At 57.5% G+C, this 23,458-nt stretch overlaps 2 protein-coding genes across 12 annotated transcripts in view; one reads left to right on the forward strand and one right to left on the reverse strand.

The window, feature by feature from the left end:
* Nucleotides 1-22,415, forward strand: part of MYH7B (myosin heavy chain 7B) — a 40,913-nt gene extending 18,498 nt beyond the window's left edge. For 3 of the 10 annotated variants that reach the window (XM_025469806.3, XM_025469807.3, XM_025469808.3), the window contains 40 exons: nucleotides 946-1,052; nucleotides 1,234-1,377; nucleotides 1,797-1,953; nucleotides 2,258-2,285; nucleotides 3,330-3,426; nucleotides 5,636-5,659; nucleotides 5,834-5,926; nucleotides 6,052-6,115; nucleotides 7,069-7,167; nucleotides 7,668-7,771; nucleotides 7,911-8,049; nucleotides 8,353-8,471; nucleotides 8,563-8,712; nucleotides 8,873-9,043; nucleotides 10,263-10,442; nucleotides 10,531-10,663; nucleotides 10,751-10,827; nucleotides 11,257-11,344; nucleotides 11,545-11,662; nucleotides 13,223-13,346; nucleotides 13,452-13,588; nucleotides 14,280-14,535; nucleotides 15,414-15,656; nucleotides 16,219-16,395; nucleotides 16,501-16,646; nucleotides 16,990-17,080; nucleotides 17,160-17,549; nucleotides 18,178-18,304; nucleotides 18,398-18,516; nucleotides 18,608-18,804; nucleotides 18,935-19,284; nucleotides 19,451-19,575; nucleotides 19,691-19,806; nucleotides 20,265-20,661; nucleotides 20,741-20,866; nucleotides 20,968-21,138; nucleotides 21,223-21,327; nucleotides 21,410-21,505; nucleotides 21,973-22,110; nucleotides 22,192-22,415. In XM_025469806.3, coding sequence (XP_025325591.3) covers nucleotides 946-1,052; nucleotides 1,234-1,377; nucleotides 1,797-1,953; nucleotides 2,258-2,285; nucleotides 3,330-3,426; nucleotides 5,636-5,659; nucleotides 5,834-5,926; nucleotides 6,052-6,115; nucleotides 7,069-7,167; nucleotides 7,668-7,771; nucleotides 7,911-8,049; nucleotides 8,353-8,471; nucleotides 8,563-8,712; nucleotides 8,873-9,043; nucleotides 10,263-10,442; nucleotides 10,531-10,663; nucleotides 10,751-10,827; nucleotides 11,257-11,344; nucleotides 11,545-11,662; nucleotides 13,223-13,346; nucleotides 13,452-13,588; nucleotides 14,280-14,535; nucleotides 15,414-15,656; nucleotides 16,219-16,395; nucleotides 16,501-16,646; nucleotides 16,990-17,080; nucleotides 17,160-17,549; nucleotides 18,178-18,304; nucleotides 18,398-18,516; nucleotides 18,608-18,804; nucleotides 18,935-19,284; nucleotides 19,451-19,575; nucleotides 19,691-19,806; nucleotides 20,265-20,661; nucleotides 20,741-20,866; nucleotides 20,968-21,138; nucleotides 21,223-21,327; nucleotides 21,410-21,505; nucleotides 21,973-22,110; nucleotides 22,192-22,203 — 5,735 coding nt within the window. In that variant the 3' untranslated portion in view covers nucleotides 22,204-22,415. Of the gene's footprint in view, nucleotides 1-945; nucleotides 1,053-1,233; nucleotides 1,378-1,529; nucleotides 1,676-1,796; nucleotides 1,954-2,257; nucleotides 2,286-2,322; nucleotides 3,047-3,329; nucleotides 3,427-5,635; nucleotides 5,660-5,833; nucleotides 5,927-6,051; nucleotides 6,116-7,068; nucleotides 7,168-7,667; nucleotides 7,772-7,910; nucleotides 8,050-8,352; nucleotides 8,472-8,562; nucleotides 8,713-8,872; nucleotides 9,044-10,262; nucleotides 10,443-10,530; nucleotides 10,664-10,750; nucleotides 10,828-11,256; nucleotides 11,345-11,544; nucleotides 11,663-13,222; nucleotides 13,347-13,451; nucleotides 13,589-14,279; nucleotides 14,536-15,413; nucleotides 15,657-16,218; nucleotides 16,396-16,500; nucleotides 16,647-16,989; nucleotides 17,081-17,159; nucleotides 17,550-18,177; nucleotides 18,305-18,397; nucleotides 18,517-18,607; nucleotides 18,805-18,934; nucleotides 19,285-19,450; nucleotides 19,576-19,690; nucleotides 19,807-20,264; nucleotides 20,662-20,740; nucleotides 20,867-20,967; nucleotides 21,139-21,222; nucleotides 21,328-21,409; nucleotides 21,506-21,972; nucleotides 22,111-22,191 lie in introns of those variants that run through there. The other 7 variants (XM_025469812.3, XM_025469811.3, XM_025469813.3 and 4 more) reach the window with 7 other exon arrangements.
* The window catches only part of LOC112673852 (transient receptor potential cation channel subfamily C member 4 associated protein), a 69,246-nt gene continuing 68,166 nt past the window's right edge, over nucleotides 22,379-23,458 (reverse strand). For both annotated transcript variants that reach the window (XM_025469815.3, XM_025469816.3), the window contains exon 19: nucleotides 22,379-23,288. In XM_025469815.3, coding sequence (XP_025325600.1) covers nucleotides 23,151-23,288 — 138 coding nt within the window. In that variant the 3' untranslated portion in view covers nucleotides 22,379-23,150. The remainder of the gene's footprint in view (nucleotides 23,289-23,458) is intronic.

Genomic DNA, 23,458 nt, shown 5'->3' on the forward strand with positions numbered 1-23,458 from the left:
GCTTTCCATAGAGCCAAAGCCAAAGACAGGAATAAAGACTACTATTTATGACCTGGCTTGCTCATAGGACAATAATAACAATAGGCAATGTGTATCAAGTGCTTATTTTGTGCCAGGCCCAGAGTGGATGACTTTCCATGTGCCATCTCAGTAACCTGGGGAGGTGGGGACCAAGGCCAAGGCCAGTTTCATGGGCATGCACCCTCTGCAGTTGCACAGGGCATCATCCTTAGAAGGGCCTCATGTTTGATTTAACACTCTGCTATCACCATTTTGAAATTTGTAATAATTTTTTTTAACCAGGGGCCTGCACTTTAACCCCAGGGCCTACAAGTTATGTAGCTGGTCCTGACTAAGATACTTGGTGGTGGTAGCAGGATAGGGAATGGAATCTGGCGGTCTGCAGTCTGAGTCTGTGCCTTTAGCCACCATGAAACATGGGCTCCCTAAAGTTTGGGGGCCAACTGGCCAGGCAGGAATGCACACAAGACAGAAGTAGGAGCAGTAGGTTTGAGTCTGCAGCGAAATGGGGGGAGGCAAACCCCCCCCCCCAGGACTATGTGCCTGGTTTTGTGGGCTGCTCCATGTGGAATGTCAGGAGATGACCATAACATTTTGCCTTTGACGGAGAGAACGAGGGATTTTCCCAAGGTCGCAGGGTAGATATGGCAAAGGCAGGAATCTGAACCCAAGTGCTAATCCAGGGTGGTGAGGGACTGTTACCTCAGTCAGGGAATCCTCTGAAGAGATCCCTATGGACTCTCCCAGCTCTGCGCTTCCAGGAACCTGGATTTGGAAGGATCTTCTCTGTATTCTCTGCATCCTGACCAAGGGGCTCATGGGAGGGGCACAGCTCTATGGACATGGCTTGAGAACCCTAGCTTGGCCCCCCACCCCTGGATGTGCCTCAGCCCTTCTCAAACCCCAATGTTCTCCCCTAACCAGGGAGGAAGAGGGTCTGGGTACCTGATGAACAGGATGCCTATGTGGAGGCGGAGATCAAGTCGGAGGCTACTGGGGGCAGAGTCAACGTGGAGACCAAAGACCAGAAGGTTTGGCTCCCCTCTTTGAGACGAACTTCTCTGTCCCCGGGGGTGCAGCTCCTCGCTAGCGGGCACGGAATGAAAGGGGGTCTGGGAGGGCACAGGGGTAAGAGGCTGAGGTCAGTAGGTTCCTGCCCACCTACTACCCCACCCCACGTTAAGGTCTCCCACGATATGGTCTCCCGGACAGATGCTGATGGTGCGCGAAGCAGAGCTGCAGCCCATGAACCCTCCCCGCTTTGACTTGCTGGAGGACATGGCCATGATGACGCACCTCAACGAGGCAGCAGTACTGCACAACTTGCGCCAGCGTTACGCTCGCTGGATGATCTACGTGAGCCGCGGGCCAGGCTGTGTGTGGCGGGGGTGGGGCCATAGCGGCAGGGGCGGGGCTAGGGGAAGAGGCCCTGCGCGAGGGCCCTGGGCCCGGGGGAGGGGCGGGGCCAGCGGGGGTAGGGTGACGTCACGGCCCTGGAAGGCGGGGCCCCGCGCTGGGGCGGGGCTGGGGGCGGTTCGGCTCCAGGAGTGTAGGGGTGGGGCTGCCGCTGGGAGGCTTGGCGCGGCAATGTGGAGGTGGGGCCCCGGGCTGCGGGGGGCCGGAGCAGGGCTGCGGGCTAGGAGAGCCACAGAGGGTGTGGCGGGGCACTTTAAGTGGTTCCTTGGCGCATGTGGCAAGGGTCACGGTTTCGTGAGGGCTGGGGCCAGAGGATGGGAACTTGGCCTCCAATAATCCACTTTACATTCTCTCCTCAGACGTACTCGGGCCTCTTCTGTGTCACCATCAACCCCTACAAATGGCTCCCGGTCTACACGGCCTCCGTGGTGGCTGCTTACAAGGGAAAGCGCCGCTCGGAGGCCCCACCCCACATATATGCAGTGGCAGATAACGCCTACAATGACATGCTGCGCAGTAAGAGCCGCCTTGATTCCTCTCCCCTCACCCAAGACCTCTTCTCCTGCTCCAGTGAGGCCTCTGTAAAGGACCCCTTTCCCTCCACGTGTACTGCTTTCCTTTTGATCCTGCTGGAGTGTCCAGCATAGCGACCCATCTTTCCAAGTGGGAGCTGGCCACAGTCTGGACATCCCACCTGGTCCTTCTGGTTTCTGGCCCTGGGTGGTGGAGGGGCTGCCCCAGTGCCATGGATACTCAGTGTTCCACCTGTGGCTGGTTCCTCACCTTGGCTAACTTCTCTGTCTCCTCCCCTTTCCTCCAGACCGAGAGAACCAGTCCATGCTGATCACGTGAGTGTGGGGCTCTGGGGGTGTGGTGGGAAGTGCTGGCCACCTGGCAGGAGGGGAGTGCAACTAAAATAATTTCCCCGAAATGCTTAGGGCAGGGCTTTTATTTTACCACCTGGAGCTGGCATCCTGCTGAAGCTAAATTAGAGCGTTTTCTCTGCCCCCAGCCCGGGGGAGATGCATTGTGTCCTGGTGACCAGGGAAGGGAAGCACCAGGGTGATAACCAGCTGTGATACTCCCCTAGTCCCCTTGATCTTTGGGGAATTATGATTCTGGCTCATTGGGAGGGAGGAGATTACTCTCTCTTTCCTCCTTACAATCTCCTTGTCTCTGAATCTTGCTTTGATTTTTCATTTGCCCCCATGAGAAAGTGGTGGAATTCTTACATGCCAGTTTCATGTCCAGCCAAGTCAGTGTGGACATTGTGTGAGAGAGAGAGAGAGAGAGTGTGTGTGTGTGTGTGTGTGTGTGTATGCAGCCGGGTGGTTAAAAGCAAGGCCTGTAAAATCAGAAGGATCTGGGTTCAAATTCTCACATGTCTACTTCCTGCTGGTACCCTTGGGCCCCTGAGTCTCATAGAGCAGAACAATCCTACCTACCTACCATGCAGAGCTGTAAGGATTCAGTGAGTTAATGTATGTGCCTGGCACACAGCAGGGACATTTATGTAACTTCCCTGAGTCGCATTTCCTTACCCATAAAATAGGGGTGATAATGGTGCCTGCCTTACAAGGATTCTAAGGGCTTAAATGAGCCAGGACAGGTAAAGCAATTGGCCCAGTGTCTGGCAGGAAGTTAGTGCTCAGTAGACAGTGGCGTCATCACGTGTGTTCTCATCTCACATGGATGTTCTGTCCTGGCTTGCTTTGTAAACAACTCCGCACCTCTGAGGGTTGATCTGTCTCTGGAGGGTTTTGAGTTGGGGGTCGTGAGTTGGGAGCTGGGTGGGGGAAAGAGTGGCCCTGCTTGAGGGGTGGGGTGTTGGGGAGTGGGGGCGATTAGAGTGGCCAGATGGGCTTTGGTGACTCCTGTTTGTGTCGTCTAAGCGGAGAGTCGGGGGCCGGTAAGACGGTTAACACCAAGCGGGTCATTCAGTACTTTGCCATCGTCGCTGCCCTGGGAGACGGGCCGGGCAAGAAGGCCGTAAGACTCGCCCACACGGGCGCCGCTCCCCACTCTTCCCACTGCTTCTCACTATTTCTTTTTTTCTTTCTCTCTCTCTCTCTTTTTTTTTTTTTTTTTTTAATTCTTTTTTTAAAAATTGATTCCCCAGAGCCTCTAGCCCTGCCTGAGCCTCCCACCCTGGTGGTGGACTCTGGCCTGAGCAAGACTTGACCAGGAGAGAGGTTGTGACCGCCTCGTCCATACCATGGGACCCAATTCTGGGCCTGCCTCAATGGCCCTATCTGTAACACAGAGGGGCTGGACCATAGTTGTTCCTAAACTTCTTCTGTAATTTTACCTTCCATCCTGACTTTTGTATTTTCAAAAAGTTTACCAAATAGGCTGCTTTTACTATGAAGTGATTATTTTCTTGGTTTTCATGCTCTAAAGACACAATTACCTGTCAATCAAAAAGCAGGCTTATATGGAATCTAACCAGAGCCAAGGGCACTTGGCATTCCCAACAGCCAGGGTCAGGGGGAAATTTCTCACCCTGTGATTTCTGTACGGATTTTTGAAATTTCTGAAATAATGGGGAACCAATATTTTGTTTTGTTTTTGTTTTCTGGTATAACATTCATTCCTAGCCCCCAAAGCCAGCTCTTCAGAGTTCTGGGTGTGCCCCTCCACCCCAAAATGGGCTGCTTTTTCTTTCCAGAAGCCCAAGGCCACCTCCCACCCAGCCCCCACTCCTGGTCCTGTTAAGCCTTGCTTTATTCTGGGGCATTTTTCTTTCTTCTTTTTCGTTGCTTTTTTCCATTTTAAAGTTGTTTTTCTTTTTGCTTTTTCCTTTTTCCCCATTTGATTTTCTTGCTTTTGTTTTTGTTTTTCCTTTCAGTTTTGTTTTTTTGTTGTTGTGGTGGTTGTTTTTGTTGTTTTGTTTTTGCTGTTGACTTTTTGGTGCTCTTTGCTCCCTCCCTCCCTCACCCCATTTTGGAACCCCCCACAGTGCCTCTGAGGATGCTGCAGAAAGTTGGGGCTTGGTCCAGTAACGGGAGAGGTCAGAGCTGGCAGGGGTGCAGCTGGGAAGGGTGGGGCAGAAAGGAAACCTGCACAGTGGAGCATGGGGGTGTCAGGCAAGGGAGGTGGAAAGAAAGGCTGGCTCACAGGGTCCCTGGATGCTGGGACTTAAAAGCCTCATCAGCCCCCCCACTTCTCTCAGCCCCAAATTTGACTACGTCTGCCATAGAGAGCCCTGTCCAAAAGGCCTGGACATGAGTGTGTGGGGCAGAGCTCAGGAGGAGGGCTCTTGCCATTTCCCCCCGGCCTCTGTCCCTCCAGCCATGTCTCTGGGGGGATTTTTAAGTCTTGGGCTCCCTGGAGGTGAGTGAATAACCTTAGTACTCTGGTGGCCTGGCACTGGGCATTCCAGAATCCATTCCTTCCTTTGTCTCCCTTCCTCCCCAGGCTGTAGGGAGCCAGGGTGGGAAGGAAGGGGACATGGACAGAAAACAAGGATGAGTCCAAGAGAGGAGGGGAGGGAGATCCTCGCCATCCAAAAAGTCCCTCTAGACGAGACCTGCAGTGGCTATGGTGGCATAGGAGGCAGGATGCCTGGGCCCAGTGCCCACCCTGCCCCTCACTCACCACACGGCCTGGAGATCATGCCCCTGCTCTGAGTCATACTGTCCTCATTTGCAAATTAGGACCAATAATCTGCACCTGGCAGGGCCATCGTGTCTAATAGTACGCAGGTGCAGCTCATACAATACAAAGGAAAAGGGTGAAGGACTCTCACCCGGGGAAGTGAGGGGTGAGAAGGTTTGAGCAGCAAGAGGACTCTTCTAGCATCAGAGCACAGGGAAGCCTTCCTTAGAAGTGGGCATTTGAGCTGGGCTCTAAAGGGGAGTAGATTTTAGTCAGGAAGATCTAGGGCTTTGGGGCAGGGGCCACTTCTTGGAGTTTGGAAAATGAAGGGATATAGAAGAGGCCAGAGACAACTGGGGGAGGGGAAAGGCTACAAGGAGGAGATCCCGAGACATAGTCCCTTGCCTCAGGCTCCTGACTAGGGCCAGGTCTTCTCCCACTTTCTAGCATTTCTCCTAACAGTGCTGACAGGTTCTGGGAGTGGGGTTGGGGGCTACACATTTGGGTGACTAACATTCACTGTCCTGCTAACCACTGCCACCCCATCCGCCGGCCTCATGAGACCTCATATGTTCTAACATTGTCTTCCTTCTCTCTCCAGCAATTTCTGGCTACGAAGACTGGGGTAAGTATGGGGTCAGTGTGAGTAGGGCAAGCAATGATAATGAAGCCCTGGGGAGCCCCCTTTCCTTTTCCCCACCAGAGGTCCAAGATAGGCTGATATCCAGGACCACTGGGCACCTTGGTCCCCCCCTCAGTGGCACCAGGGCTGACGGGCCCTTCACCCTGCTGTTACCAGGGCACCCTCGAGGATCAAATCATTGAGGCTAACCCTGCTATGGAGGCTTTTGGCAATGCCAAGACCCTGCGGAATGACAACTCATCCCGCTTTGTGAGTGTCCACCATGGGAGAGGTGGGTGGGGGTTAGCAGCAGGGAGTTGGAGGTGGTGGGAGCTTTCAGCAACTAGTGCCCCTGGGTGGCTGGACCTCAGCTGAGTGTACTCCTTTGCCCATAGGGCAAGTTCATCCGCATTCACTTTGGTCCCTCTGGGAAGCTGGCATCTGCAGATATCGACAGCTGTGAGTCTAGGGGAAGGTGGGAAAAGGTGGGGATGGGGGACAGAGACCTGGATCTTTCTGCTTGGATTGAGGATCCATCCTCAAGTCCCTGGGGCTCTCACCTGTTTCTGTCCATCCCCTGGCCACTGCCCAGCCTCTGCCACCTTACTCTCACCTGTAACGTTCCACCAGCCTCCACATGGCCTCCCAGCCTCTGTTCCTCTGCTTGATCTTATAGCCAGAGCAATATTTTCTCAGACACTAATGTGATCACATTATGTTTCTGCTTAAAAACCTTTTCTAGATTCTATTACCTTAAAATGGAGATGCAGATCCTTATAGGGCCAGTCAGGAGCTTTGTGATTCAGTCCTTACCCCATCTCAGTCCTTTTCTGCCCCCCCGGCCCCAGACTCATGTACACATAGAGTCCCTGTCCTTCTTGGAAGCCTACCCTCCTGTCTCTTGGGGGTTGTTGCCCATCCCACCTGACTGAGCTGCACTGTTCAGACACCAGGTCCTAGGCTGCATGTGCAGAGAGGCCCCACACTGACCATTCCCCACCTTGGGATGCATGGCCAGACCTTGATGATAAGTGCAGGTGTGTGACCAGGGAGCCTTTTAATTCACTCCCTGACTGACTACTTTGCAAACTCACACACCAACACACCAGGTCTGCTCTGGAGGGAAGGAGCGTGTTCTGTGGGTGAAGGAATGAAAACACAGATGAAAAAAAGGACAAATGCAGACCCCCCCCCCAACAGACACACAGACCTACAGACACAAATTCCCATGACTGCGCATACGCTGATAGAGACACACCCTTCAGTACGTCTGGCACTTGTGTGGACACGGTGCCTCTCTCCACACCCTTGGCCCTCACGGGTACCTCCTCCCTGCCCCCTCAGCCCTAGATGGGGTGACCCACTCTGGGGAGGTACAGGGGATGGTAGGCCAGTGCCCCTCTTTCTCCCAGATCTCCTGGAGAAGTCCCGAGTGATCTTCCAGCTGCCTGGTGAGCGTGGTTACCACGTCTACTACCAGATCCTTTCGGGGAAGAAGCCAGAGCTACAGGGTGAGGGTCAGGGATGGATAGAGTGGGAGTCAGAGCCCGCGGGGGGACTGGGACTCTCCCCTTGCTCATTAGCCAGGACTTCTGGTTATTGTTGAGCTCTCTCCTTGTACTGGAGAACAGGCCCCTTGGTATCACTGCCCTGGCAAGGTTGTCCCTTCTGGTGTCCTGGGTCTGGAGAGGCCTCATCCAGCACCAAGGGGGAAGCATTGGCTCTGTCTCGGCCCAGCAGTTCCCCTCTCTTGCAAGCCCTAAAAGGGCAGAGTGTGGTCCTCCCTGTGCCCTGTCACCCGGCATGGGGCCTGGGCTCATTCCTCAGAGAACCACAAAGAAAAAAAGCCACGAGCATGGGGGAGGGGGTGAGAAACTCAGCTACGGGGAGTCCTGGGAGGGCCCTAGAGTCTCCTGCAGGGTGGCCCCAGGACCTACTGTGCTGGGATGGGGGCTGGGACAACAGCTGAGTGAACACAGACAAACCCACTCTGCTCCTCCGTATCCCCCAGATATGCTGCTTCTGTCTATGAACCCCTATGACTACCACTTCTGCAGCCAGGGTGTCATCACCGTGGACAACATGGATGATGGGGAAGAGCTCATGGCCACTGATGTACATCTGTGGTGGGAGAGGGGCCGAGCGGGTGCCTATGGCGCAGGGATGTGTGAGGCTGGGTAGAGATTGGAGTGGCTCCCGTGCCCTTCCCTTAGCCGCCCTCTGGACCTCTCTAATGCTTCTTCCCTTGCCACAGCATGCTATGGACATCCTGGGCTTCAGTGGAGATGAGAAGGGTGCCTGCTATAAGATCGTGGGGGCCCTCCTGCACTTTGGCAACATGAAGTTCAAACAGAAACAGCGGGAGGAACAGGCTGAGGCTGACGGCACTGAGAGTGAGGGGTCCTGACCCTGGTCTGACCTGGTCATCACCTTGACCCTGATTCCCGTGCCTTGTCCATGACCATTACCCCTAACCCTTGTCCACAGCCTTTGGCCTCAGTCTTACCTGGCTCTGATTGTAACCCCTGACTTTTCAACCCCAGACCCTCACCACCCTCCCCAGCCATATCTTTCACCTGCCCTGAACTCAACCTCTCCCAGCCTCTGTCTCCTGACCCCAGGCAGAGGCCCATAGAGCCCCCAAGTGCGCCTATTCTTAGCCTCCTCCTCCTCAACCCAGTCGTCTGCCCTGCCAGGTGCTGACAAGGCTGCCTACCTCATGGGGGTCAGCAGTGGGGACCTCCTCAAAGGCCTTCTGCACCCCCGAGTGCGTGTGGGGAATGAATATGTGACCAAGGGCCAGAGTGTGGAGCAGGTGAGCTGCTTGTGGGCCAAGCCCACCTGGGGACAGCTGGGGCAGGGACCCCTCCCTGTCAGGTCCCAGCCCAGCCTCTCCACACCTCCAGGTGGTGTTTGCCGTGGGGGCTCTGGCCAAGGCCACCTATGACCGACTGTTCCGGTGGCTGGTGTCTCGGATCAACCAGACCCTGGACACCAAGCTGCCCCGTCAGTTCTTCATCGGAGTCCTGGACATCGCTGGTTTTGAGATCTTTGAGGTGAGAGCAGGCTTACGCCCCTGGGCTCTGTTCTTCCCAGGGTGGGGAGGGGTAGGAGCCCTGGGCTTCTGCCTGGAGGTGGGGGTGAAGTCATGCACATTGCCGATCCTCTGTGGGTCTCCCTGTCCCCGACCGCTGAGCCCTGCACCTCCCTTTGCAGTTTAACAGCTTCGAGCAGCTGTGCATCAACTTCACCAACGAGAAGCTACAGCAGTTCTTCAACCAGCATATGTTTGTGCTGGAGCAGGAGGAGTACAAACGGGAGGGCATCGACTGGGTCTTCATCGACTTTGGCCTGGACCTGCAGCCCTGCATTGACCTCATCGAGAAGGTGAGGCCTGGGCCAAAGTCACTGCAAGGAAAGAGGAGTGTGGGTGTGGTGAGGGGGCAGGAGGAAATGTGTGCTGGCTGGTGAGAGAATGTGTGCAAGCATACATGTGCGTGTGTGATTGTGCTTTGATGTGAGCTTGTGTATCTGAGTGGCTATGACTGTATTTCCATTTGTGTGTGTGAATGGCAGCGTGCATGGATGTGAGTAGGTTTGTTGGAGGTGATGTGAATGTGTGTTGGAGGTGGTGTGAATGTGTGTTGGTGAGTTTGTGTGAGCGTGCACCCCAGCACTGTTGACAGCAGCCCCATGGGCACGCACGACTGCAGTTCCTAAGGCTCCACTGCAGCCACAGTTTCCTAGGACCTTCAGAACTGCCCTGGGGGCAGCAGGACTGGGTCCACTGGCTTCTTTATTTGATTGGTCACACCTATGTCCCCATTGTACAAAGACGAGAAGAAAGAAATCAAAGAAAATTTGAAAAATCAGAAGAGGGAAAAAAATGTTTCCCACTAAATCTGTGCCTCGTACAGCCTGTATCTGGGCACCTTGGTGAGTCTCCAAACCCTTTATCCTGGGCGTACATTTTTTCCATAGACCCACATTTGTTTCTCATCTTAGTTTTTCTCTGAAAATGTGTTTTGAATGTTGAACGTTGTTGAATAAGCAGCAATAGTTCATGCAGCAGGTGATTTTTATGCATTTCTGTTATCTGCACATTTGGGTGCTCAGTAGCTTTTTGCTGTGAAATCAGCACTGAAAGTATTCATTTTGTCACTTTGCAGGTTAGGGAGTTGAGGCCTAAGGGCCCCCTGGTAGTAAGTGAGGAAGCCAAAATTTAAACTGCCTTTTTTTTTTTTTTTTTAAATTATACTGTGTGTGTGTGTGTGAGAGAGAGAGAGAGAGAGAGAGAGAGAGAGAGAGAGAGAGAGAATGAGCACAGACGTCGGGACGTGAGTGGCAACAGGTGCTAGTTTGGGTTTGGGCCCCTGGGAGCACAGAGGACAGCCCAGAGCTGGAGAAGGGGCCTGGCAGCCAAACCACAAACTTCTCTTTTAGAAGACAGGACTCCTGGGTACCTGTCTGGTTTCTGTTCCTCCCAGCAGGGGGTTAGGGGTATGGGGAGGCTTCCAGAAGAAGGGGCTCTAGGATATGGGGATCTGGCCCAGCCAGGATGGGGTTGGCCTCAGGGCAGCCTTTCAGGCTTGTTCCCTGTCCCCAGCCACTGGGCATCCTGTCCATCCTGGAGGAGGAGTGCATGTTCCCCAAGGCCTCAGACGCCAGCTTTCGGGCAAAGCTGTATGACAATCACGCGGGGAAATCACCCAATTTCCAGCAGCCACGGCCTGACAAGAAGCGCAAATACCAGGCCCACTTTGAGGTGGTCCACTACGCAGGCGTGGTAGGTGCCTGTCAGAATCCCAGCCCTCCTCCCTGCTCTTAGTGCACAACCCCCCTTCCCTGCTCAGCACCTGTCTGGTCTCTGCAAGGTGCCTTACAGCATCGTGGGCTGGCTGGAGAAAAACAAGGACCCGCTGAATGAGACGGTGGTCCCTATCTTCCAAAAGTCACAGAACAAGCTCTTGGCTACCCTCTATGAGAACTACGCAGGCTCCTGCTCCAGTGAGTACAGAAGGACAATGTCGCCATCCTGTCGGGTCCTCCCAGAGTGACATCCCCTGGAGTGACCGGGTCCCCTCTCTCTCCTAGCCGAGCCCCCCAAGTCTGGGGTGAAGGAGAAGCGTAAGAAGGCAGCGTCTTTCCAGACTGTGTCCCAGCTGCACAAGGTGAGGCCCAGGCCGGCCCAAGCAGGCCCTCCCCCGCTGGGCTCCATCCCTGACCCTGCTCTGTCCCTTGCACCCTGGGCGGGCGGCCGTTAAGACTTGCAGTGATGTTTAACTCCTCTCCACGTGAACATCACAGCAAGTCTGTGCTGCTTCCCGTCCCCACGCTGCCTGGGCAGGGAGCTGTGGGGCCACTGGGTGGGGGGACTGATGGGAGAGAATGGAGATGGGGCGGGGGGAGTGAAGGCTTCGGTGACAGTGAGAGGGACCCAGTCAAGCAGAAGAGGGAAGAGGGGCACAAGGAACTGAGTGAAAGGACAGGTGTGCAGAGGCATGCTCAGACGCCTGGCTCTCCAGTCCTTAGCAGGCTGATCCGCTATGGTTTCCAATTCTGCTTCTTGCCCCTCTTGTGCCTTCTCCTCCCACCCCCAGGAGAACCTCAACAAGCTGATGACCAACCTGCGGGCCACACAGCCCCACTTTGTCCGTTGCATTGTCCCCAATGAGAACAAGACCCCAGGTAGTCACCCCAAGGCTGGGTGGGTGGTGTGGGGGCATCAGAGGGAGGGGATAGGGCAGACTTAGAAGCTGGGTCTTCCCTCTCCTCCGGCCCACACCAGTCTCATAGGAAGCTCATGTGTGGGCTGGTGGTCTGTCTCTGGGGCATGGTGGGGTGTTCATGGCCCTCTAACCTTACCCTCTAACCGTCCCCATGTCCAGGGGTCATGGATGCCTTCTTAGTGCTACACCAGCTGCGCTGCAATGGGGTTCTGGAGGGGATCCGGATCTGTCGCCAAGGATTCCCCAACAGGCTGCTCTATGCCGACTTCAGGCAGCGGTGGGTGTCTCCCTGCCCATGCCTCCCTGTTACCCAAAGCCCCCTTGCTCCTCCCTAGGTGGAGGCAGCGGTCTGAGGGAATGGGAAGGGCACACACCAAGCCAAATGGATCCAGGGTCCCAGGACTGAGATTCAGTTCCTGAGGGGAACACCGGGACCAGGGAGATGACTGGGCAGGCTTCTCTGGGGGAGATGGGGACAGCTGAGATGGGAGCGTACTGGGTGGCTTGGGGTAAGTGTTTGAGGTGTAGCCAATAGGCCATGTTGGTAGATTGGATAGGGAATAAGAAAAAGACAAGGATGATCCCAGGTTTTGAGCCTGAGCAACTGGGGAGTTGGTGGTAGATTTACTGAGATACCAAGACGGGGTTTTTTTGTTTTGTTTTGTTTTTGGTTTTTTTTGGGGGGTGGGTAGAGGGATAGTGGATTGAGTTCCACTTTGAACAAGTCAAGTTTGAAATGTCTTCAGCAGATGTCAGAGAAGAGAAGTCGAAGAGGGGCACACCGAGCTAAGTGTGGATTTGGGAGTTGAGTGAGGGGCCCCCATAGACTAGACTTCATGTGATACCAGCCAGTGCGCTCCCTCCCCTCCCCAAGTTTGATTTTGTTAAGTTCTAGGCGCCAACAGTTCCCTCTCTCTCCTGAAGTCCCCATGGTCATCCACACTGACCGATCCCTACACACAGACACAAGTGTGGCGGGCATGCTTACACACGTACTTTCTCGTGTGTGTGCACACTGTCAACCTCTCTCCTCCAACCCTTGTTTTGTGAGTTTTTCTCATGTAAAAGAAAGAGAATGCTCCTTGTCAGCAGACATAAGTCTGAACCATCACCTTTTTCTTCTTTTAATTGATTTTTTTTAGAGCAATTTTAGGTTCATAGCAAAATGAAGGGGGAAGTACCTAGATTTCCGATGTACCTGTAACCCCCGCCCCACATGCATAGGCCTCCCCCAGGATCAGCATCCTCCACCAGAGTGGGACATTTGTTACAGCTGATGACACACCATAACCACTCAAAGTCTGTAGTTTAGAGTTTGCTCATGGTGGTGGACATTGTGTGGGTTTGGACAAATGTATAGGGACATGTAGCATCACTCGTTGTGTTATGGCTGTGAAATAGCCCATAGCCTAGTGAGCTGTGCTTTGTTCACCAGCCCCCTCAGGAGGGCTCTTCGGATTTCTCTGGCCTTCATAGTGTGGCCACCACCCAGACCCCTGGCCGTGGGCGTGCTAGGAACCCTTGTTCTTGTTTCAGATTCTCCTCAAATGTTCCTTGAGCTTTGATACACCATACTGTATCACCTTTATATTCTTGAAAGTGCGGCATGCCTGTTGTAAACACAATCTCTTAGAGAACTAAAAGAATGCATTTAAATGCAACCCATAGTTTTTAAGCAGAATGTGCTCACACACAACCTCTCCCCCACTGTTGCCACCATGCTCCCCTGCTGGCTTGTTCAGCTGGGACCCCCCCCCCCCCACCGGAGCCTCTGTCTAGCCTCTGCTAAGCTTCCCGGTCTGGCCTCCTCCTCACCAGTGCTTCCCTGCTCTCCCAGGTACCGCATCCTGAACCCCAGTGCCATCCCGGATGACACCTTCATGGACAGCAGGAAGGCCACAGAGAAGCTCCTGGGTTCCCTGGACATTGACCATACCCAGTACCAGTTTGGCCACACCAAGGTCAGGGCACATAGGACTGAGGGCTGGCCGAGGTGTGGGTGGTCACAGTGGACAGGAGCCATGCAGGCAGTTGGGATTTACACCTGGTACGTCTCCTAACCCCAGGTGTTCTTCAAAGCTGGGCTCCTTGGTGTTCTGGAGGAGCTTCGTGACCAGCGTCTGGCCAAGGTTTTGACACTGCTGCAGGCACGGAGCCGGGGCCGCCTCATGCGCCTCGAATACCAGCGCCTGCTTGGGGGCAGGTGTGTGTGGGATGGGAGCAGGGGCCAGGAATGGGGGCAGGACCCCCAGGCTCGCCACACTCACCTTCTCTGTCATCTGGGTCAGCTTATCCCCCGGGGCTGGCCAGGTGGCTCTGAAGGGGCAAGGTTCTGTTTTATGCACCTCACGGGCCGGTTTGCATTTCCTCCCCTCAAAAAGTGGGGCAAGAGCACCTTTCTCTCCACTGCAGGCTACCCAGAGTGTGGCCCAAACGATAATAATGACCTGCAATGTTTTCCAAGACTCTAAGTGCCAGGTCCCAGGCAAGAGGCATTATTTGCATTATGTTGGTTAAAGTGCTCCCATGGAGGTGGGCACTGTGATTATCTCCAGCAGCAGCAGAAGGGCCATGTGAGTCTGAGACCAACTAAGACTGCCCCAGGGCCCACAGTGTATCTGGGTACATTCCTGGTATCTTCAGGACACTTGCAAGGGCACCAGGACATTTAGGGCTTGTGAGCCCTTGGCCTGGAGGCAGGCCATCTGCCCTTCAGCCTCTTTCTCTCTCGACCTCACCTATAAAGCAGAGGCATTAGACCCCCTTGGAAGGGCTGCTGGGAAGATGAAAAGAGATCACATGCTTAAGTGTTGAGTAGGAGCCTCGCCCAGGGCAGGTGCCCTCTGAGGGGATAGCCCCAAGCCTCCCAGCCACTCGTGGCTTTCCCTCCCCAGGGACGCGCTGTTTACCATCCAGTGGAATATCCGTGCCTTCAACGCTGTCAAGAACTGGTCATGGATGAAGCTCTTTTTCAAGATGAAGCCATTGCTGCGCTCAGCGCAGGCAGAGGAGGAGCTGGCAGCCCTGCGAGCAGAGCTGCGGGGACTGCGAGGGGCGCTGGCCACGGCGGAGGCCAAGCGCCAGGAGCTAGAGGAGACACACGTCAGTGTCACCCAGGAGAAGAACGACCTGGCCCTGCAGCTGCAGGCAGTGAGTGGGAGAAGGGAAGAGAGGGGTTTCCCCTGGTGACCTGTGCCCCCTGGCACCCCAGAGAACCCCAGGCTGCATTGAGGAAATACATAATCACCCCCTCCCCGGCCAGGGGGTACCTGGTACACCGTGGGTGCTCTGGATCTGGATCTTTCTTCCCAGTCCCAGATGTGCTGGGAGCTGTGGCTGGTGTGCTCACGTCCATGCTTAGCGACCCACCCCCCCCACCCCAGAGTCTGTCCATGTGTCCTGATGCTCCTGAACCAGTGCTCTCTGGGCTCCCTGCTGGAGCCACGGTGGAGCCCCCTCTCCCCTGCCCTCCCTGAGACACACCCCTGCTCCCTGCTTGCGGGAACCCAGGTGGCAGGGACCTGGGGTCTGGAATCTCCCCAAGCCACAGAGACATTCCTTCCTGCCGCAAACCTTGAGTCTCACCTGTGTGCCAGGCCTCATGGTGGCTCTGGAGACATGGTGGTGGGAAGGCAGGGTGTGGTCACCAAATTCAGCTGCTAGTGCAGGGGGGTGTGAGGCAGCCAGGTGGTGAGGAAACAGGTTGAGGTGGGAGAGAAGGCCTCAGCCTAGAGCTTCTCCCCTAGAGCCTTTGTTGGGATGTCCCTCTGGGTTGTCCCCAGCCTGTGTGATGGAGGTTCCCCTCTCCAGGGTACCACTTCTGCCCCTGCCCTCCCATCTCCTCAAGCCCACTCTCATTCTACCACCCTTGAGCCCCCTGGGGCCACAAGCAGGAAGGTCACAGGCATTCGTGTTCCCCAGAGCCCAGTTCGCATGGCTGTCAGACCTCTGCCCAGGCACATGAACCTCCTGCTCCAGGTCCTAGCCTGGGGTCCCTTGGCTGGCTCATTCCCCACGTCCCTCTCCAGGAGCAGGACAACTTGGCAGATGCGGAGGAGCGCTGCCACTTGCTGATCAAGTCCAAGGTGCAGCTGGAGGCGAAGGTGAAGGAGCTGAGTGAGCGGCTGGAGGATGAGGAGGAGGTGAACGCCGACCTGGCTGCCCGCCGGCGCAAGCTGGAGGATGAGTGCACGGAGCTCAAGAAGGACATTGATGACCTGGAGCTGACGCTGGCCAAGGCGGAGAAGGAGAAACAAGCCACAGAGAACAAGGTGTGGGCCTGGCTGGGGCTTCTCTCTCTCTCCCGGCTCGAGGGCATGCCTGCTGGGTGGCCTTGGGCAGCTTGCTTCCTCTCTGTGGGCCTCAGTTTGCTCATCTGCCCAATGGGGTTCATAGCAGTACTTACCTTGTTAGAGTGGTGGGGGAATTCAGTGTGTAACCAGCTTCTGCTAGCACTCACCCCGGGCTTTGCACATGGCAGTGCTCTGCAGATGCTGGCATTTGTCATCCATCCTGGCCAGCAAGCCTCTTGAGGGGTAGGAAGCTGCTTTCCCAGCTCCGCAGCCTAGAGGCCTCTGATGCCATGTGCTGCTGGGGCACTGGGAGGGGAAAGGAGGCTGGGAGTGGGCTGCTTGCTCAGGTGCTCCCAGGGGAAGCCAGGACTGTCTAGAACATGTTACACTGAAGGAAATTGGCATCTATTGATAATTGAAGCTCAGGGTGAAGTGAGTTGCTCCAGGCCCTCTAGTTGGAAGGGGCGGATACTGTGACCTGGTGTGGTGGCTTCTCGGACCACAGTGTGGGAGGGGCATCCTCACGATGACCCTGGCACAGGTGAAGAACCTGACAGAGGAGATGGCGGCCCTGGACGAGTCAGTGGCCCGACTGACCAAGGAAAAGAAGGCATTGCAGGAGGCCCACCAGCAGGCCCTGGGTGACCTGCAGGCCGAGGAGGACCGTGTGAGCGCACTGGCCAAGGCCAAGCTCCGGCTGGAGCAGCAAGTGGAAGATGTGAGTCCCGGCCACAGTAGAGGCCTGTGTAATGGGGCTGGAGCAGCTGGGACGATGGCTTGCCATGCCTGGTGGCTGAGCCTGCCCACCCCTCTGGCTTCACAGCTGGAGTGCTCCCTGGAGCAAGAGAAGAAGCTGCGCATGGACACAGAGCGGGCGAAGCGCAAGCTTGAGGGTGACCTGAAACTGACGCAGGAGTCGGTGACAGACGCTGCCCAGGACAAACAGCAGCTGGAGGAGAAGCTCAAGAAGTAGGGATGGGGTTGGGGGGGGCGGGCAGCAGACCTGACCCCCTGGCCTGCAGGCAGTCTCCGAAGCCTGTGCCCCATTTCTACCTCTGGACTCTATGGTCACTTCTGCATCCCTGTGAAAGTTGAATATGGAGGATGGAGGATGGAGGCGGGGATCACTAGGGTGTAGGCAGGCTCCAGGCTGGGGATTTGAGAGGGATGGCGGGGGTGGGGTGAGGCCCCTTAGGGCTTGGTGCCCCAGGCAGGGAGCAGGGAGGTGGGAGGGCTGGGAGGCGGGGGGGACGTCCAGGAAGGTTGATGGAAGGTCGGCCCTGCCCTGGCTCACACCTCGCACGACCTCCAGGAAGGACTCGGAGTTAAGTCAGCTGAACCTGCGGGTGGAGGATGAACAGCTCCTTGGGGCGCAGCTACAGAAGAAGATCAAGGAACTGCAGGTGTGTATGGGGCACGGGGGTGGGAACGGCCAGGGCCAGAGGCCCATGGAGGTGACTGCTGCCATCTGCCCATCCCCAGGCTAGGGCAGAGGAGCTGGAAGAGGAGCTGGAGGCCGAGCGGGCGGCCCGGGCCCGCGTGGAGAAGCAGAGGGCCGAAGTGGCCCGGGAGCTGGAGGAGCTGAGCGAGCGGCTGGAGGAGGCTGGCGGGGCGTCGGCGGGGCAGCGGGAGGGGTGCCGCAAGCGGGAGGCCGAGCTGGGCCGGCTGCGGCGGGAGCTGGAGGAAGCAGCGCTGCGGCACGAGGCCACCGTGGCTGCCCTGCGCCGCAAGCAGGCCGAGAGCGCGGCTGAGCTGGGCGAGCAGGTGGACAGTCTGCAGCGGGTGCGGCAGAAGCTGGAGAAGGAGAAGAGCGAGCTCCGCATGGAGGTGGATGATCTGGGCGCCAACGTGGAGACTCTGGCCCGTGGCAAGGTGTCCGCCCCCTTCCTGACCCAGCCTCCAACCCCGCCTGCTGAGCTCCCATCCCATACCAGCTTGACTCTGAGCTGATTCTACTCCGGTGGTGACCCCACCCACTGGCCACCCCCTGCCAGCGCTGACCCTGGACCTGATCCTGTCCCCTGACCTACTCACCTGTCCTGCAGCCCTAGCCCCACGCCAGTCCTGACCTCAAACCCTAACTCCTAATAAACTCTGTGCCCTGACTCCAGGTCATTTGTGACCTAGCATCTAATTTTAATGTCTCAGTCCTTGATCTCTATCTTGTTTGTCGCAAACCCAGCACCCAACCTTGACCCCTGACCTTTGTACCACCAGTTCTGACAGCTGACCTCTGACTCTAGGATCCCAGACTCACCCTGGCCCTCTCACTTCTGACACCCATCTTTTTAAACCATGGTCCAAAAAAATAAAAAAATAAAATAAACCGTGGTCCAGCAGACTCTCTGACCCTGAATTGGGGGTTCTGCTTTTCCATTTGCTTCCCGGGCCCGTGTCTAGCCTCCTAGTTCCCGACCCCAGGGTCCCAGCCTCCGACTGGCAGCCTGGGACACTGCTGGTGATGGGCAAATGTGTTCTGACTCCTGATCCTGGGTCCCAGGCCAGTGCGGAGAAGCTGTGCCGGACCTATGAGGATCAGCTGAGTGAGGCCAAGGTCAAGGTGGAAGAGCTGCAGCGGCAGCTGGTGGATGCCAGCACTCAGCGGGGCCGGCTGCAGACCGAGAGTGGTGAGGCCAGGGGCTCAGCTGGGCCACCCCAGGGCCTTGGGGCCACCCCTCTCAGGGGCCAAATGACCTGCGGGCTCACTCCTTCGTGTGCAGGGGAGCTGAGCCGCCTGCTGGAGGAGAAGGAGTCTCTGATTAGCCAGCTGAGCCGGGGGAAGGCCTCTGCCACCCAGAGCCTAGAGGAACTGCGGCGGCAGCTGGAAGAGGAGAGCAAGGTGGGCCAGTCACAGGCTGCCCCCAAGCAGGCAGGGTGGGCACTAGGGCCACTGGCCTAGCCCTGTGCTGAGGTTCCCAAGGTCCCTGCAGGCCAAGAGTGCGCTGGCCCATGCTGTCCAGGCTCTGCGGCACGACTGTGACCTCTTGCGAGAGCAGCACGAGGAGGAGGCAGAGGCCCAGGCTGAGCTGCAGCGGCTACTGTCCAAGGCCAATGCTGAGGTGGCCCAGTGGCGGAGCAAGTATGAAGCAGACGCCATCCAGAGGACCGAGGAGCTGGAGGAGGCCAAGTGAGTGTCTTGCCCACAGGCCCGACACCACGAAGGGGTGGTGCCCAAGCCTCGGAGCCATCAGGGGGCAGGTGGGGGGGCAGATCTGGGGACTGCTGCCAGCCTCCCACCATCGGCTCCCGTGGCCTAGAAAGAAGCTGGCACTGCGGCTGCAGGAAGCAGAGGAGGGAGTGGAGGCTGCTCATGCCAAGTGCTCCTCCCTGGAGAAGGCCAAGCTGCGACTGCAGACGGAGTCAGAGGACGTGACCCTTGAGCTGGAGCGGGCCACCTCAGCGGCTGCTGCACTAGACAAGAAGCAGCGGCACTTGGAGCGGGCACTGGAGGAGAGGCGGAGGCAGGAGGAGGAGACGCAGCGGGAGCTGGAGGCTGCCCAGAGGGAGGCCCGCGGCCTGGGCACTGAGCTTTTCCGGCTGCGGCACAGCCATGAGGAGGCGCTGGAGGCCCTGGAGACGCTCAAGCGGGAGAACAAGAACCTGCAGGGTACGCTGCCCTCCTCCCCCGCCCCTGCTTCGGGTCAGAGAGCTGTGTTGCTGGGGTCAGCAGCAGTGCCCCAGCGGGGTTCCCCTGGAATAAGGAGTGAATGAAATGACCTGGGTTGGAGCTGAAGGCTGGGGCATCGCACCTCATTGTGCTGTTCACTCTGCAGAGGAGATCAGTGACCTCACAGACCAAGTCAGCCTCAGCGGGAAGAGCATCCAGGAACTGGAGAAAGCCAAAAAGGCTCTGGAAGGGGAGAAGAGTGAACTCCAGGCCGCACTGGAGGAGGCGGAGGTTAGGGGCTGACCAGAGGGTTGGGGTGGCCACTGGCCTGCTCCCCAGGCCTCTGTTCTTCTGTGACGCATGCTCTGCAACCCCTCCCTGCAATCCTCCCTGTTCTGCACTCCAGGGAGCTCTAGAGCTGGAGGAGACCAAGACTCTGAGGATCCAGCTGGAGCTATCCCAGGTCAAGGCTGAGGTGGACCGGAAACTGGCCGAGAAAGATGAGGAGTGCACTAACTTGAGGTTTGGCTAGAGTCCTCCCTATCCACCACACTCGGGGCTCCACTCCTCCTCTGGGGGTGGACACCTCTCCCATCCCAGCTGCCTGAGGGCAGGAGAAAGGCAGGCTAGCAGTGTTTGCCAGGCCCCTCTGTGCCTGCCGACACTTAAAAGTTTGCCCCTCCTCTGGGCCTGTCAAGGGCAAGACTATCGTCCCCAGTCTAGAGTGAACTTCAGAAGCTAAAGGACTTGCTCAAGGTTCCATAATGCAGGTAGATCCCAGGTTCAGCCTGCGTCTGGCTGGAGTTTCACTTTTGTCAATGAACTTACTTGGGGGTGCTGGTATGGGGTGGGGACAGGTCACTTCCACAATGGGTTCCCGTCTGCAGCATTCCTTGGGCATCTGTAAGAGCAGGTCCAGTGCCTGTACCTGCCCCCTTCTCCTAGGCCGAGACCCTTCCTGCCCTTCCTCCTTCCCACAGGCGCAACCATCAGCGGGCAGTGGAGTCCCTGCAGGCATCCCTGGATGCAGAGACCAGGGCCCGCAATGAGGCGCTGCGGCTCAAGAAGAAGATGGAGGGCGACCTCAACGACCTGGAGCTGCAGCTGGGCCATGCCACCCGCCAGGCCATGGAGGCCCAGGCAGCCACACGGCTGCTGCAGGCCCAACTCAAGGAGGAACAGGCGGGGCGGGACGAGGAGCAGCGGCTGGTGGCTGAGCTCCGGGAACAGGCACAGGCCCTAGAGCGGCGGGCGGCACTATTGGCCGCAGAGCTGGAGGAGCTGCGGGCTGCGCTGGAGCAGGGCGAGCGCAGCCGGCGGCTGGCTGAGCAGGAGCTGCTGGAGGCCACCGAGCGCCTTAACCTCCTGCACTCGCAGGTGGGCCCAGAAGGGTACAGGGAGGCTGAGGGCTGACTCAGGGCAGCAGGCCGACTCTGAGGCCCTGCTTCCCCCCCAGAACACAGGCCTCCTGAACCAGAAAAAGAAGCTAGAGGTGGATCTGACCCAGCTGAGTGGGGAGGTGGAGGAGGCTGCCCAGGAGAGGCGGGAAGCCGAGGAGAAGGCCAAAAAGGCCATCACCGATGTGAGTCCGAGCTGGGGCCGTGGGGTGCTGGAGTGGAGTTCACCTAGACTTTCACCTCCTGACCATGCCACCTCCCCCACCAACTCGCGCTCCACCCACAGGCGGCCATGATGGCGGAGGAACTGAAGAAGGAGCAGGACACGAGCGCACACCTGGAACGGATGAAGAAGACCCTGGAGCAGACGGTACGGGAGCTACAGGCCCGGCTTGAGGAGGCGGAACAAGCTGCCCTCCGTGGTGGGAAGAAGCAGGTGCAGAAGCTGGAGGCCAAGGTGTGTGCATTCCTTCCAGTCCTTTCCCTTGCAGGGTGGGCCAGCCCAGGCTCCGGGCAGTGGGCCCATCTCTGGTGCTCATAGGTGAGGGAGCTGGAGGCCGAGCTTGATGCAGAGCAGAAGAAGCATGCTGAGGCCCTCAAAGGGGTGCGGAAACATGAGCGCCGGGTCAAGGAGCTCGTGTACCAGGTGGGTGGCTAGGTCCATCTCAAGGGGTGACCCCAGAGCCGGCATGGTTGGTGTGAGGCCTGAATCGCTCTTGCCTGCCTAGGCTGAGGAGGACAGGAAGAACCTGGCCCGCATGCAGGACCTAGTGGAGAAGCTGCAGAGCAAAGTCAAGAGCTACAAACGGCAGTTTGAGGAGGCGGTGAGTGGCCTGGAATCTGGGCAGCCAGAGTCTGGAAGTTTGTGACTCAACTGCAGCGTCACTCCCAGGCTCCATAGTCAGAGATGGCAGCGGTGGTCAGCCCCACTCCGTCTCTCGGCCATGGGTGGCTCTGTGTGTAGGCAGGCTGTCCCTAAAGGACAGTGACCTGACTGTCCCAGTGCGAAGAGGGACAATTCACTAAGCGCTTTGGCTGGAGACAGAACCCAGCTCTGTGTCTGGGGCGACCCCGCCCCTGCCATGCCTTCCCCCTCTGTGCACCTCTGGAAGAAGCACTCACACCCCCTCCTTCCTGCCATGGGTACTGGTGAAGGGGAAAAACGGGAGCAGGAGGTGGTGGCGGCAGCAGTTGAGGACCAGGAGAAGCCAGCCCCCTCTGGAGGTTCGGGGGGACCAGACTGAGCCTGTCTCAGTTACCGAAGGGTGACTGGGCCTGCCTGTGCCCCCAGGAACAGCAGGCCAGTACCAACCTGGCCAAGTACCGCAAGGCCCAGCACGAGCTGGATGATGCAGAGGAGCGGGCAGACATGGCAGAAACCCAGGCCAACAAGCTGCGGGCACGGACCCGGGATGCCCTGGGGCCCAAGGTGAGGGGCTGCATGGGGCGCCCCTGCCCTCTGCCTGGGGGGAAGGGGGGGTGTGCAGCTCAGCCACTCCTATCCCCTCAGCACAAGGAGTGATGCCTGAGTTCCTGGGCTCTGCAGACACCGCCTCTTCACGCAGTCAGCCCCAAGCCCCGCTGTCCCCAGAATAAATGCTCGCGTCTGCAGCTCCAGCTGGCTGCCTTCTCCTTCTTTGAGGTTCAGGAGAAGAAAGGAACACATGGTCCTTGGACAAAAGTCAGGGCCACATCAGTCATTTAAAATAAAGTTCTTTAATAGTCTCCATTTAATCGGTTTATTTGTTGTTAATAAATTGGCAACACAAGGAGGGGCCCAGGGTGTGCTCCTAGCCAGGCTCCTGTGTGTGTGGGCTCAGGCAGGAGACGCTGCTCTGGGGCAGGGCACAGCCACCTTGTGCCGCAAGGGATGGAAGAAAAAGGCCCTCACTTCTAGGGGAACCCCCTGGGATGAACACAGCGGCCAGTGAGCAAACAGAACCAGAGGTGCTAAAGGAAAACAAGGGAGGGAGGGACAAATGGGCAGAGGTGGGGGAAGGCAGCGTCCTCTGGTAGCCCCCACCCCTGCCTGGTGGGGAGGAGGGGCTCAGAAGCCTTTGCCTGGGTCCAAAGGCCGGAGCAAGCTTGGCTCACAGATTGGAGGAGGGTGCCCATATCTCCCTCCCCACCCCAGGACTGACAGCCAAGAGACTGGGCAAGAGCTCAGACAGAGCTATTTTTAAGAGTTCCCTTACCTCTGGGTGGGCCAGGGCCCCAGGGTTCTGAAGAAAGGGTGGGCACAGCATCCCTGTCCTTATGGCGATCGTGAGGGAACCGAGGCTCCCCAAGGACCTGGGGCTTCTAGATGCTCCCTCCCACCAAGCCTGGACCTGAAGACCTGGGGCAGGCAGAGTAGCGGGGAGGCGAGAGGGGGGGTGGGGGCGTGGACAGGGCACGGCGTGTGGCACACGTACCCACGCTCACCCACACTGGCCCTGGCCCGGCAGCCTCCCGAGGCCTGGCCTAAGGTCACTCCTCGGTGAAGTCCCTGTCTATGTCCATGTAGGGCTCCTCAATGTAGCTGACAAGGGCAGAGGGTGACTGGCGGTCTGGGTTCAACAGGATGGACACGGTCTCTTTCCAGTATGAGAAGCTGATGCAGGAGCTCTGCGCAAAGAGAGTGGGGCTGGTGGGGGAGCGCCTGGAGGACCCAGGTTGAACCCAGCACCCCGTGGGGAGGGCCTCGGTAAGGGGACAAAGAGCTGCCCACAACATGGCCCAGGCGGGGACCACGCACCCTGGATGCCCCTCGGAGGGGCCCTGGGGCTGTGTGCCCA

The sequence above is a fragment of the Canis lupus genome, chromosome 24, assembly GCF_003254725.2.
Source record: "Canis lupus dingo isolate Sandy chromosome 24, ASM325472v2, whole genome shotgun sequence".
NCBI classification, from domain to species: Eukaryota; Metazoa; Chordata; class Mammalia; order Carnivora; family Canidae; genus Canis; species Canis lupus.